This window comes from Ascaphus truei, chromosome 1 (assembly GCF_040206685.1).
Source record: "Ascaphus truei isolate aAscTru1 chromosome 1, aAscTru1.hap1, whole genome shotgun sequence".
Lineage (NCBI taxonomy): Eukaryota > Metazoa > Chordata > Amphibia > Anura > Ascaphidae > Ascaphus > Ascaphus truei.
In genome coordinates, this window is record NC_134483.1 from 384,873,790 (window position 1) to 384,888,785 (window position 14,996).

Here is a 14,996-nt window from a genome sequence, read left to right on the forward strand (position 1 = left end):
GACGTCATGACGCCCTCTGACGTACGTTTCGCGTTTGCTTCATCCAGAGAGGGATCAATTTTTATTATTATCCCAGGATCTTCAGGCAGTTTTCCCTGAACCAGGAGCACTGGTTGTTGCATGTGTCTTGTGTTATATATCATTGGTGTGCAGCTTTGCTATTCTTTATTCATATAGTGCCAACAATGTATGCAGCACTTTCCGAATATATGTACAGAGACATTTTACAGCTTACAAATATTAGGCCTGGTTCACGTGACTCCAATAAAGGTAAAAATCTGCATTAAAGAAAAAACATTTTATTGGATGATTCATTAACGTATTATCGTATGAAATAACGCATATTTTACTGATGTGAGTGATGCTTGAGGGAGTGTGGCACCGGAGTGCTACAGCCCCCTCCGGAAAGGAACAATCATGTTATTGCTCCTCATCTATCACATGATCGTGACATCACCCGGTCATGTGTACAGAAGAGGGGAGTCCTCTTCTAGATGTGTTCAGCGCTCTAGACGCAACGTCCCCTAGAAAGCAAGGAGGCCATGATGTACCATAAAGTTCCTCCCCACCTCTTGCTCAACAAACTTTCACCTCCCCACCCTCCCAGGCAACACAGCTCTCAGCACCATTCCCAACCCCCATCCATAGGGCACTAAAGAGGTTAAATAAGTATGACAAGGAGTTAATTACATAAATGTACTTATCCACATGCTATTTTAAAATTTGATATCTGGAGATATTAGACTACCTCCAAAAAAAGGTACACATTAATTACCAACACAATGCTGGTGTTAGGCCTATCCTGCCACTATAGAGGTAGGCAAGATAACACTAGCCAACCTAGAATAGGTGATTTAAATACAGAATATTAACAATGTATGTCATGGGGCCCCAGTAGTGCCAGATCTCTTAATGTGGGGGCTATGTCATCTGCCACACAGAGGGCTAAAGAAATCTGTATTCAGAATATTTTCATATAAACTAATAAATATGTTTTTAAAATAAGAAAGGTAGGATTAAATATGATTATAGGCTAATGCTGTTAAATTCCGGGCATTATTGAAATCCCTGCTCTCTGATTGGTTAAAATTCTGGGCATTATTCAGTAATGCCTGGAATTTTTACAGCTTGCTATGTGTTTATTTCCAGCCAATCAGCTTTTCTTTTTGTCAGAAAAGCTCTGAGACAGGGCAGGGGATTGATCAGGAAGAAGCAGCCAGGCAGTGACTCGTCGCTCTCCCTCAGTGCACAGAGCTGACAGATTCAGTTGAATTGGGGAGGGAGAGAGTGTGTGTGTAGCTGCAAAGTAAGTAAGTGGCTGTCTGCAGTGTGTTTGTGGCTGCAGTTTCTGTCTGTCTAGCGTGTGTGTCAGCAGCAGTGTTTGTGTGTGTGGTGTGCTGTATGTGTGTGTAGCAGCAGTAGCAGAGTTTGTGAGTAGAGCTGCTGTGTTGTGTTTTGAGCTGCTGTGTGATTGTGTGTGTGTGTGTGTATAGGGCTGCAGTGTGTGTGTGTGTGTGTGTGTGTGTGTGTAGAGCTGCAGTGTGTGTGTGTGTAGAGCTGCAGTGTGTGTAGAGCTGCGGTGCGTGTGTGTGTGTTTGTGTGTGTAGAGCTGCAGTGTGTGTGTAGAGCTGCGGTGTGTGTGTGTAGAGCTGCAGTGAGTGTGTGAGTGTGTGTGTAGAGCTGCAGTGTGTGTGTGTGTGTGTGTGTGTATAGAGCTCCAGTGTGTGTGTGTGTGTGTAGAGCTGAAGTGTGTGTATAGAGCTGCAGTGTGTGTGTGTGTGTGTGTGTGTATAGAGGTGTGGTGTGTGTGTAGAGCTGCAGTGTGTGTGCGTGTTTGTGTGTGTCTACACAGAGAGGGTGGCAGTGTGTGGATATAGATAGCTGCAGTGTAAGAGTATATAGAGGTGGTTTAATGTATTTACCATTTTATTTTACTAAAAAAATCTATATAACTATACAAAAGTGTCTATTATTTATTAAAAAAGCCTACATTTAGCCGATAATAGTAATAATCCCCTCACAACAGGGCATACTGGCCAATAATGCCTTGGCAGGGTTAAAGTCCATTGGAAAGCCAGGGCATTATTGGCCAGTAATGCCCTGTTCTGAGGGGATTATTACTTAAATAACATAACACAGTTATTTGTACCAAGCAATAGATTTCCTGATTTCTTTGTTGTGCTACTTTTTAGATTGTAAGCTCCGTGAGGAAAGGACCGTCTTCCTGTTGTCTCAGTTTGTCTTAACTTATATATATATTTTTTGTTATATGTTATTGTCCTTCCTTCCACATTGTACTGCACTGAGGAATATGTTGTCGGCATGCACATGGAAGATAATGATAATGTTGTGTTCTGCATCTCTGCTGTTCTACGGTCACTTCCTGAGATTGTCATTTATGATAGAGGTGCCAACTGGCAGCAGCAGCAGCTGGAGGGAGCATGTGTGGTTTTAATAGGTAATCTTCCTTTGAGTTTCCTTACCAATAATGTATCAGCAGTTTTAGAGACATATCTGCTGTGAGATAATTTAGTTACATTGCATCTTCCTTTCATGTAGAAAGGAGTTGAAGGTTTTGATTATTCACACCAGTATACGGTACAAATAACTTCCTGTGTTAAAAGTTGCATCAAAAGACATATTCCGGAGCATTTGTGAGCAAAATAAATTAAATAAGTTATGGTGGGTAACAGCTGTCTGTGGGTAGGTTTACTGGCTTCTTTAACGCAGGCTGTGCTAAAAAGCTGTGTAATTAGGCAGGCATAAGCTTATAGGGGTTCATGTCAATGTACAGGAAGCAAAGGGTAACAAACTGTATCCCTGGCTGCAGTGGAAGCACTGACTCCTCCCCCCTGAAGAAGCGAGGTCAGCTCGAGAAACGCGCGTCGAGAAGTGGGATCTGTGAAGCCATGGAGTTGCGACATCAAGCCAACACATACGGCTCGTATACCGGTGTTTTTTCCTTATACCTATTTGGTCCTCCGTGACTGTCCAAACGGACATGCTGTTTTTGATCATTTGGCTACCCTAGCATTACTTTGAGCTACTGTTTTATATCCTACTGCATTATTTAGCACCACAAAGATTCTCTTTAACAGTTGCTTTTCATTTTGCCAATACTATGTACCTATACACATGACTATATTGGTAACATCTATATATGTTTACAATGATTTCTAGATTACCTCAACAGTTACTTTCTAGATTCACATATTGTCACAATAGTAACTACTAGATTGTACAGCACATCAACTGTGGATCCGACATTTATGTCAGTATATTGCTATATGTATATTGATTTATTACTTACATCAACCACTAGGGGTATCCAATCGAGATAGTGAATCTATTTTTGTTCCCATACATGGAATACAGTATGTACACACCATCCCAGGATATATGATGTCTGAGTAGTTATTCTGGACATGTTGTTATATATATATATATATATATATATATATATATATATATAACATCTAAACACAAGTCCGATATCCAATATATTATACTAAACCCAGTCTTCTATACTACTCTTGCACTCCTCCACAGGGATTTTTTAATATTGTTCACTGTATATAGTTACTTTCACTGTGTAACTTTATTAATTATAGATGTAATAAAATTTTATTATTTTCTTTTAATAGTCATACTGATCTGATAGTCTAACAAACTGACAGCCTATGCATTATAATTATCTGCTGGACTAGAATTGTCAACACACACTCCCATATAACTTTGAGTGCAGTCATTTGGAGAATCAATTCTGTATCCACTATATGTCTCTGCTCCTATGCACCGTAGACATATTTTATATTTTACATACTGGTGAGCGGATTGATCTAAACCTCTCTCTAAAAAAACAAAGGACCCTATATGATAATGATTTGAAGCCATCTTCCTCGTGATTGGGAATATTTAAGATTAATTGGAATGGGGCTTGCTTGACTATTCCTGAAAAAGTGGACTCCTTCAAAACACTGAATAGCAGCCAGCGGGTCATACAGTGCCTGGTCAGTTCTGACTGGGGTAGAATAACTATGAGGGTTCCTTGGGGACCTACTCTCTTTAGTATATTCATAATAGATCTGGAAGGTGGGGGTATAGTCAATTGGCTACATTTGTAATGTTGTGTCAGATGGTTACATCAAAAGAAGACTGGGAAGAGTTACATCAGGGTCTCCCCCAAACTAGGGGGACGAAGCAGAGAAATGGCAAATGTCATTTTAACATTGGTAAACATAAAGTAAAGCACCTTGGGAAACAGATTCATAAATATACATATAAACTGATGAGACTTGACTTTCCTCTATGGAAGGGGTGGCCCACGCCAGTTCTCAAGAGGTCAGGTATTAGGGATATCCCTGCTTCAGCACAGGTGGCTCAGGTCATTAACTGAGTCACTGAAAGCCACCTGTGCTGAAGCAGGGATATCCAAAAAACCTCACCTGTTTGGGGCTCTTGAGGACTGGAGTTGGCCACCCCTGCCCTATGGCCTAGGAAGTAGACTTTTCAGTCATTGTGAACATCTCACTGAAATCATCAGTTCTATGTGCAGCATTAATTAAAGGGCAGGAGCTCAGTGGGAATATCACTGCCTTAGAAGTGGGTGCACCAAGTTTGAATTCATGTCAGCGCTGCTTGTGATCTTGAGCAAGTCACTAAATCTTGTTATGTCTTAGGCACCAAAGTTAGATTGTACACGGCCTTGCCAGCGTACAATGTCAGAGCTATAGAAGAAAAAAATATTATTAAGTTCAAGTAAAAGAAATAATTAACAAAGGCTTTGAAAAGAAATCAGAACTCTAGCAAGGCCATTGTCCAGAAACCTATGATGTGCCCACATATCTCATTGTAAAAAAAAGGACATTGTAGACTTGGAAAAGAAACCGAGAAGGGCAAAACAAATATAAAAGTACGTCATTTTATAATTGAGAAAAGGCTGAAAAGATTAGGGCAATTTAGTTGAGCAAGGATAGAATTGAGGGAAGATATGAGTTTAAAAATCACAAAAAGTATAGAAAAATTGACTCATTCTGTACCTAGGGGTTATCCTCTGAAATAATGATCATGCACAACCTGCAAAGCAATTAATTGGAAAAACAGTGAAATCCCAGATGAAACAATTTATTGCGGGTGGTAACTACAACTACCAACGAATTGAAAAGATTGCATAAATTAATGTAGGGAAAGTGCAATAATGGCGAGTAGCACAAAAATGCTACATCTATGGTTTGAGTGTATATAAATCTATGGTTTGAGTGTATATACACCTCCTAATGCCAGATGAGACCCAGTGATATCTTCCCAAGGATGTTTGTTTTCTCCTTAGCCTCTCAAACTTACAGGGGCCTCTGTGCTAAAATCATATTGACATTTTTTGTTGTTAACTTTTAGTGCTGCAAAGTAAACTTTCATAAAATGTGCGTCGCGTGTATGATGGCATTAAACATCATTTATTTTGAAGCTTTGCATCATATTGAATTCCCGATTAATACAATGTAAATTAAAATAGAATTATGGAGCTTGTATTTAAAACTAGTGTTGGCAAATATTAATTATTAGTGTAATATTTATAATTGCCATACTGTGAAAAGAACACATTTTGTAAACCTATATTATGAAACACATTTTTGATTGATACATAACTTCATTCTTCCTTAATAGAAATGAGCGAACTTCTTCCCAAAGTTCGAATCTACAGCAAATATTCTGTTTTTTTTTGCCAAGTTGGATTTTTGCGAATTTTTCCAAAAAGCGGTGGTTCCCCTAACTTAAAAAAAACTTTAAAAATAGCAATTATGCCATGAGAAATTGGCTTGTTTCAGTCATTGAAATATACTTGGCATATCCAAATGAGCATATATCCCAGATATCTCGTGCTCCTTTTTGTGAGCAGGTGTCTCTCCGCGTGCTGTATAAAGGTGTTCGGACTCTATAGAAGTAACATGAGGCTCTAGCAAAGAAGCCACTCTCTCGCTCTCTATATTGCAGGTTCTGGACACACTCAAAGCAGCAAAACGTGAAAAATACTATGTTTATTTTTTTTTAAATAAATCGGTTCTGTAGTATTGGATAACATGGTCTGCATTTTTTAAGTGAAACTTCTTTAGCGGCACCTACCACATGAGCACAATTGTCTGGCAGTAAATAGAGTTGATGGAGACGGAAGTGACGTCACTGCTGGCAGCTTCCACCAGGAGGAGTCACCGTAGAGAAGAGGCAGTGCTGGACACACACGCTCCCGAGTGATGCACTGTGCAACCCACCTTCACTGAGCCGCTAACCCCCCCCCTCCGTGAGGCGCCCAGCACCCACCCCCCCGTATCTCCGCCGGAGGGCTGGCTGCACCAGGACACACGCAGCTGTGTCCGCAGCTCCGCCAGGGGGAGAGAGTGGGGTTTGCTCCGGCAGAAGGCACCAGCAGCAGGACACTCACAGCTGTGTCCGCAGCTCTGCTGGGGGTGGGAGGAGGGGGGCAGGACACGGAGAATAACACACGGACGGACTGACACACACACAGCGCCCGGATCTCGCAGCCCCCGTCCGAAGAGATCTCTGGGTAGCCGGGGCACAGAAGTTTGATAGTAGTAGGTTGGTAGGTGTGCGTCGCCTCCTCTCCGGTGACTGGTGGGAGCTGGCAACACTGACTTCGCTGATGGCCTCTTCTGGCAGCAGCGACGTCCCTTCCGGGAGTGTACTTCTGTCACCTTCAAGGCAATTTACTGCCAGGGAAATTTTCGTGTGGTAAGTGCCGGTAAAGAAGTTTCACTTAAAAAATGGAAATAAAAAAAAAATAGAAGAAAACGTCAGCTTATACTGCTGCTTTAACAACACTGAATCGGCCAAATCTTTACTGTGTCTGGCTATTGTAAAGTAAAGCGGTAATTATTTTAGAAAATATTTTAAATAACCTGCATAAGTGGGCACGGTTACGATAACTCAAAATGTACATTACCAAACTTTTACCATTTGGTTTCAGAATCTTGTCCACATGGTTACATGTGATGAATACTGCCTATTCTGTGAAACTGGTTTTGCACTGATCTGAGGTCATCATGCCAGTCTAAATGTGAAAAGCTTTTTGAATAACTTATATCCATGCTTTTTGTTGTTGTTGCTGCACAGCATTACATTACAGTTCACATAAAGAAAACAAAAACAGAACCACAAATTAAAATATTTATTCTCGCACCTAGAAAAACAAGCAACCCCCAAATTAACATGAATGTAACATTCCCAAATATATCCCTAATAAATTTTTCTTTGTATTTATACAATTTCTACAGAAACGTACAGTGTATCAAAATCTGCATAAATCAAACTTAAAAAATATGAGTAGAAATGCATAGTGATTTGATCAATTTACAAAGCAAAAAGCATGAGATTTTTTTTTTTAGACAACAATAGGAAATAAAACATTACATATAGTAACAGCTTACAACGTCTTCATGATTAAACAGATGTGCAGTCTCAACATACATATTTAAATTCACAGGTACAGTTTCGTTTTAATTGCACAAATTACCCATTTTAAATATACACAATCTGCACAATTTGTGCCACCTTTCTTACAAGAATGCATAGTGAATGGTACATTATTCTACCCCAAAAGGAGTACATTTCCATACATATAATTGAAGGAACTGCATCTTTTCCTGTTTTTATTCTCCTACATCTTTGATATTTTTAAATACAATAAAGACAATACAGAATGAAATTTACTTCGGCTTTCAGTGTCCCTACAGCGATCTGAATAAGCTTAGCTGCACGTAACACCTGGCAGGGAGGACAGCAACTAATTGCAGTTGTTTAATTTATTTTCAATACATGTTTTTTAAACGTGACCTTCTTTGTTTTTTCCCATTTTACTTCTGACCTGCTAAAATCTTATGTTCATCAGTGCATCTCCTTTGGGTTTAGATGCTTTTAGTTTTTTTGTGTGGGGATTTTTCACTCTTCAATCAGCTAAAAGGTAAAGTGAGAAGTGCCACGTACTATGCCTTTTTGTAAGATGGATAACAAGATGGGTGACCCCCTAAAAGACCTTCCAAACAATGTGACAAATAGTATACTACAGCAGCCCTTTTGAACTCTGTGTCAATTTCAATAGGTTCTTGACCGGTTTTCACTACAAGTCATGTAAAAAGAGAAAAGGGGACATCGGTCATATGTACACTCCAGTATTATTATTTCAGGGAGTGAATCTTGAATGCCTGAAAAGTACCAGGGACAAATCCAGCAAAAGAAGTAGTCTTCAACAGAACCACCTACCTGCCTACTGCTGCTATAAACTGGTCTAGTAACATTGCACCAGAGCACAGAGGAAAGGGTTTGAAAAGATGACGTGGTTCCCTACATTGTAGTTTTGGCTGCCATAAATGTATAACTAAAAATGAAAACACGCCAACATAATACTAGTCACAAGCATCTGCAAAGTATTCAATTCCCATTTTGTGTGCCTGGATAAGTATTAGTGTAATAACTCTTATTGGTGATAGGATACAAAGGGCTCTGCTGTCAGCACTCCACAGCTTAAATATACAGAGCTTGGACATTCTTAACTCAAACCTTACTTGGTATATTTTCCTCCAGTTTCAGACAAGCAGCATCAGAGGCACCGTGTTCAGTTTAATGGGCTATTATTGGAAAATGCTACTCATCAGTGTTCTATTTCGATGCATTTCTTATACAGTAGTTACATCACCAGAGTCAATAACTAATTATTGCAATATCATTAACTCTTCATCTAAAATCACTGAGTGTAGTATGGCTGTTGATAGTCGCTATGTTGCCTCCTTCCACACCGCAAATATCAAAGGACTTCGTAATGTGCTGCTGTTCAAATCCTATTCTGCAGTAGAGAGCTGCTTAGTTCTTCGACTGGCTTGCCATCTTTTAACGGTCTAGTCATTTGGCAAGTGTAAGCAATTCCTTATAACCCACATATCATACAGCTTTAAGTACAGTATGCTATAAACAAAAAGCAGCATTTGCATTTGGGGATAAAACACCTAAATGTTACACAATGTTTAGCAATACTGATTACTGCTAAACACCTTAATGCAGATCCCACTGCTGTTTCTTCTTACGTTAAAGTCAGAAGCAGAAGGTTTGAGGGTATGTTAAACGGTCACCTATTATTGGTGCCTTCCAAAAATACATTTCAAATAACCCATTTTTTTTTACTGTACACAGCCTTACGGGCGTATAAGGCTGCTGTGCTACTTAACTGCACTACACATTGCAGCAGGTTCTATTTTCCAGGTACAGCGAGGGACCACAAACCTGTTAGGGAACGGAGTAACAAACTTATTTCCAGGTCTGAAACTACTACTGTAATCAACATAACTATGCAGTGGGCGGCTATGCATCTTTAACTGGCACAGGCTACCACCATTAAGTATCGTATACAGTATTTCATAGTGGGAAAATTGTGTCAACATTGATCCTGAAAACTGTACCTCAGTCCAATACATTTCATAAGGATGGAGTTTAACCTGAGATTTGATGATGTGTGCAGCTTTAACCCTTTCAATGTAGACTGATCTATGACACATTAATGTATTGTGTCGCAAACAGGAGCATTGGTCAAAACCGGGTGCAAATTGCATCATTTAACGGTGAGACTCTGCATCAATGTATCAAAGTGCTTACCTTCATTTATTAGGGGAAAAGATAGTCAGAGCAATATTATGAGATGTATTAAAAGTTGCACCTAAAACTGATACAGTCTTCCTCTCTCTTTGCGTAACATAAATCGGCCAGATTTAAGTAGCTTTCGCCTCTGCTCCAGTGCGATCTGTGGCATATGTACGAAGCAAGATTTATACATGTCACTGGCACAAATGGATGCAGTTAACTGCTCTGTGTTTTGGAACAAAATCGCACCATTTTGATACATATACCCACACTGTGTTGCAGGCATATACAGCAATGAAAGGATTATAACATGCTGACACTTTCCACGCGTCTTGCATTCTTCATACACAAGCGATGAAGACTTTCTTCATATATCTAGAAACTTGGACTATATCACAGGCTAATTGAGTTCCTCTTAAGCTTTAACTATATATATATATATATACACATATATATATATATAAATATATATATATATATCTATATATGACACATATACATATATACTATATATTTTAATATACAAAGAGATGAAAGAGGCACCAAGTTTTTTTTCCAATTACCCCATTCAAAACAGCAGCATGGACAAAGGCCACCATAGCTAAAAGAACGTGGCAGTGCTTTGAAAAAGAAAGTGTAAAGTAACATGAAGATATAGACAACAATCACCAACAAATATGAAAGTCTGGCTAACTAAACCATTTTCAAGTGTGAGTTAAAAACTGCCTTCCAACCCCTGAGTATAATCCCCCCAAAAGTTATTGTTTTTCGCTTTGTTCCGACAAACAGAGCTAAAAGCAATTTTACTAACATTATCTTGAAACAAGATGATGTAAACACCTAAAAAAATTAAGGTAAAAGCAGTCTTGTAAACATTAACTGCAGGATGACGCTATCATTATCTCATAGCTCTCCAATGTCCTTCATCAAAGGGAGAAGGTTGTGGACTGTACAAAGTTTTTAATTGCAGCAGATTTCAGGCCATCTTCAGCCATGTACAACATGGTGTGGCAGCAGCTAGTTCTATACATTAAGGATGTTATTCATTTCCCATTTTTGCGTTGCTTTGCTGGAGTCACAGTCCGACATGAACACTTGGTGCAGAACCTCTGAACGATCCAAGCACTTTCCTGTAGAAATATAGATGAATCTGTGCATGGTCTAGGAAGAAATAAAAATAAAAGGTTAAATTACTTCATGTACAGTTTTTCTATACTAAACTGTCAGTGCTCGTGCCCAGTACTTATAATGCAGTGTTTCCCAAATGGGGTTCCGTGGAGCAGTCCCAGGGGTTCCGCCGACGGACGGGCCGCCCGCACTCACTGTGCCGGATTTCCCCCTCAAAAAAGCAGTCTGTCTGTAGCTGCAATTTCTCCTTCAGACATTAGGTGGCGCTGTGCTGCACAGCTCATGCAGCATCTCGTTTACCTTGCTGCACGCATGCGTGATAAGGTGAGTGTGAGAGTGTATCATGGGGAGGGGGGTGAAAGAGACATGGAGAGGTGGGGAGGGGGTGAGAGACGTGGAGAGGGGGTAAAAGAGACATGGGAAGGGGGGGTAAAATAGAGACATGGGGAAGGGAGGGTGCAATAGAGGCATGGGGAGGGAGGGTGAAAGTGTGACATGGCGATGTGAGACATATTGGGGGGAGGGGATGAGAGACACTGGGGGGAAGGTGAGAGAGACACTGGAGAGGGAGATAGAGACACAGGGGGGAAGAAGTGACAGACTTGCTGGAGGGAGAGAGACACTGAGGTGAGGGAGAGACACTGGCTGGAGGGAGAGAGAGACACTGCGGGGAGGGAGTGAGACACTGGGGGGAGGGAGAGAGACACTGGGGGCAGGGAGCGGTGGGGGTCTTTTAAAAATGTATTGGGGCGGTGGGGGTCTTTTAAAAATGTATTGGGGCGGTGGGGGTCTTTTAAAAAAAATGTATTGGGGCGGTGGGGGTCTTTTAAAAATGTATTGGGGCGGTGAGGGTCTTTTAAAAAAAATGTATTGGGGCGGTAGGGGTCTTTTAAAAATGTATTGGGGCGGTAGGGGTCTTTTAAAAGTGATCTTGAACCAAGAAAATGTTTAGTCTGCAGCGCATTTCTTTTTTTTTTTTCATGTCCTACGCTAAAAATATTTAAGGGGTGCCATTCTGTTTTACAAAATATAAAAGGGTTCCACGACTACATTGGGAAACACTGTTCTAATGCATGTAATTGTAACCAAGTAGTTGCCAATTATACACAAACTTGGATAAGAGACACAGCTTACCACTTAGTTATAGAAAATAGTGCAGACGTCCTTGTCAAAGAAAAATAGGCAACTGGACTCTAAGGCAGAAGCTTGTCCTCAGGGTATATTAATTAAATATACCATGGAAGGCCAAAGTAATGACAGACACGGATTGCAGGCCCCTCAGCAACATAGAGCAACTGTAATGTAATTTTTAATTAACAGTAATATTTGGACATAATTAGAAGGCGTACAATGTAAGCATGAAGCATACTGTACCTTGAAGTACTGCCATTCCTTGAATTCGTTTAAATTACAGTGTGTTATCATAACTTTTGTTCCATCTGTCCCTTTTGTCAGACATTGATCATATTGCATCAACTGATTTGCTTCGTTAATTCGGAAAAGCTAAATCGGGAAATAAAGAAAAGTTATAATTTGGCTTTTTTTTAATATAAAAGATTCCTATAACTTATTTTGGAGGCTACATAAATATTGACAGGAAGGGAAGAGTGAAATGGACACGAGAGAAGAAAAGGGAAGCGATGCTGCCAATCGGCTACAAACATTTTTCAGCACAGTGCGGTTTCTCCTTGTGTGTTTTTTTGTAGCATGATTAATCATTGTTTGGCCATTAACAAAATCAGAATGCAGTATGACCACACGCCTTCTACCTTTACTACAACAGGTGCCACGCACGCTGTTGGCCCTTTATCACTATAAACCATAAAATAACGATCTTAGGTTACCAAGTATATTAAAAAGGCAAAACGGACTTCCGGTATGGCACCAGACAGAGCAGCAGCAGAAGACTGAGCTCTGTGAAGGCTCCGCCAGATCGCAGCCAAAAAGGCAATAATCTGCACACAAAAAAATAAAAAAGGCACCAGATGAGTAGGGAAAGCGAGAGGAGAGGCTCCTTAGCATTTTTTAAAGTCAGATTACCCCCGAATGGGGTTCTGTTTTGGTGCTAGGCAAAGTGAGAGCAGAGTGCTGAGCTCTGCAGAAACCCAGCTAGTAATCACCCAAAACAGCACTAACCTGAACAAAAAGTGACAGGCAAGGAGAGAGGGAAGGGTCCATAGTGAGCTGGATAGAAAAATATCTCTAAAAAAATTCCAAGAGGGCCTCCAAAGCAGCAGCAATGCCCTGAGAAGGCAGAGAAGAAAAAGGAAAGATCAAAGATGGCTGCTGACCTCATGGAGCAGCATGCAGAGAATCAGCAGGATGTCTGTGACCCAGAGGAGAGTGAGGGACACAGGGAGCAGAGAGAGCACGGTGAGGTGGCCAGACATGTGGGGAGGGAAATCATGCCAACTCTGACTAAAAGCTTTGAAAAGCTACAGAGAGCCATAGAGGATCTTAAAGGGGAACTAGTCTCCCAGAGCACCAGAATAGGGGAGGCTGAAAATAGAGTGAGTGGCCTGGAGGAAAACACTGCAGCACTGCAACTAGAAATGCAGACTTTAAACAGAAAGAATCAGTCCCTAGAGGAAAAAATGGATGATCTACAAAATAGATCACGGAGAAATAATGTGCGCATTATTGGGATCCCTGAGTCTGTGAAACCAATACATTGAATGGACTTTTGCTCAAAATGAATACCAGAGACACTGGGAATTACTCATGGTGGAGTCCAGGTCAAGATGGAGAGGGCCCACAGACTAGGTCAGATCAGACCAGGGCAAGATAACAGGCTCAGGGCAGTAATGGCAAGAACCCTCGATTTTGCAGAAAAAGCGAACCTGCTACGGGCATATAAAAGTGCTGTCAGCCTAATATTTCAGGGACATAGGATCCTGTTATTCCAAGACTATTCAGCAGCGGTGTCAGATAAAAGGATAGAATTCAGCAAGGTGTGCAGCGCACTCTTTAAGGGCAACAATAAATTTACGCTATGCTACCCTGCCACACTGAGAGTCTTAACGTAGGCAGGAACAAGAGTGTTCAACACGGCAGAGGAAGAGGAAAAGTTCTTACAGAAACCTGAAGCAAAGGCACAAGATAAAGGCTCTGGGGTTGAATCAAGGAGCAACGGAAGAAACGATGGACCCCCAAAAGGAGCGAGGCCAGAAAGAGAGCAAGAGAACAAAACGGCGCAGACGAAGAGAGCGCCAGGACTTTAAAAGTATCGTGAGGACCTGGAATGGTGCAAAGGACTAAAAGTACTTCTTGGGGTATCCTGAGATAAAAGATTGAAAGAGGGAAAAAGTTTGTGGAGTAGAGGGGTCTAGAAGAATTGAATTGAACTAGAAGATGGTAGGCAGGAGCTATTCCTGGAAAAAAAGAAAGTCAATACAAGTGATGTTTATGTTAATGTTTTTTCTTTCTATGTGTGTGTTATGTTATAGTATTGTCAGATGTGTTTCAGTTCATGGAATTAAGCTGAAAAAGTAATAACAGGACTGCATGCATGGCAGGACAGCATGCATGGTGCGCTGTAGAAGAGAGTAAAATACCCACAAAGGCAGCAGGAGAACCTCAAGTAAATACTCACAAACACAGTAAAATGTACATGAAAATAGTCTCTTGGAACGTAAAGCGCATAAATTCTCAAATAAAAAGAAACAAAATTCTTAGACACCTGAAAAAATTAAGGACATATATTGCACTAGTTCTCGAAACCCACCTGAATGAAGACGAATGTAAAAAAACTTAAGCGGGCCTGGGTGGGAGAATGTATTTATTCCCCAGCAGTGGGAAAGAAGGGAGGTGTAGCAATTCTAATTAATAAAGCACTGCCCCTGGAAATAATAACTTCCTCTGGGGACACAACAGGGAGACTGGTGCAATGCAGAGTAAAAATACACAAAAAACAGAATTAAAAATTTATAATCTATATGGCCCTAATGAGAATAGCCAGAGCTTTCTCCAGAGCATGGAGGAAAAAATATTGAAAGACAAAAGTAACAATACTATAGAGGGCAGAGATTTTTTAAGTAGCTCAAGACTCAGTGCCAGTCAGTGTCTTTATTCACTGAGCCGCTCCTCCTTCCAAATATGTGATTTGAATATATTATTTACTGGTTTAGTGCATTGTTAAATGTAAAGGAATATTATAATCACTGTAAATTGGTATTTTGTGGTCTTGTTGAATTGTAATATGTTTTGTTATAAAAAATGAAATAAAAAAT

The 14,996-nt window shown here is 40.4% G+C and overlaps 1 protein-coding gene across 3 annotated transcripts in view; it reads right to left on the reverse strand.

Moving 5' to 3' along the window:
* Window positions 1-7,165: 7,165 nt before the first annotated feature.
* GALNT7 (polypeptide N-acetylgalactosaminyltransferase 7) overlaps window positions 7,166-14,996 on the reverse strand; it is a 139,074-nt gene continuing 131,243 nt past the window's right edge. For all 3 annotated transcript variants that reach the window (XM_075611404.1, XM_075611394.1, XM_075611412.1), the window contains exons 11-12: window positions 12,142-12,270; window positions 7,166-10,800 (exon numbers count right to left, since the gene is read on the reverse strand). In XM_075611404.1, coding sequence (XP_075467519.1) covers window positions 10,663-10,800; window positions 12,142-12,270 — 267 coding nt within the window. In that variant the 3' untranslated portion in view covers window positions 7,166-10,662. The remainder of the gene's footprint in view (window positions 10,801-12,141; window positions 12,271-14,996) is intronic.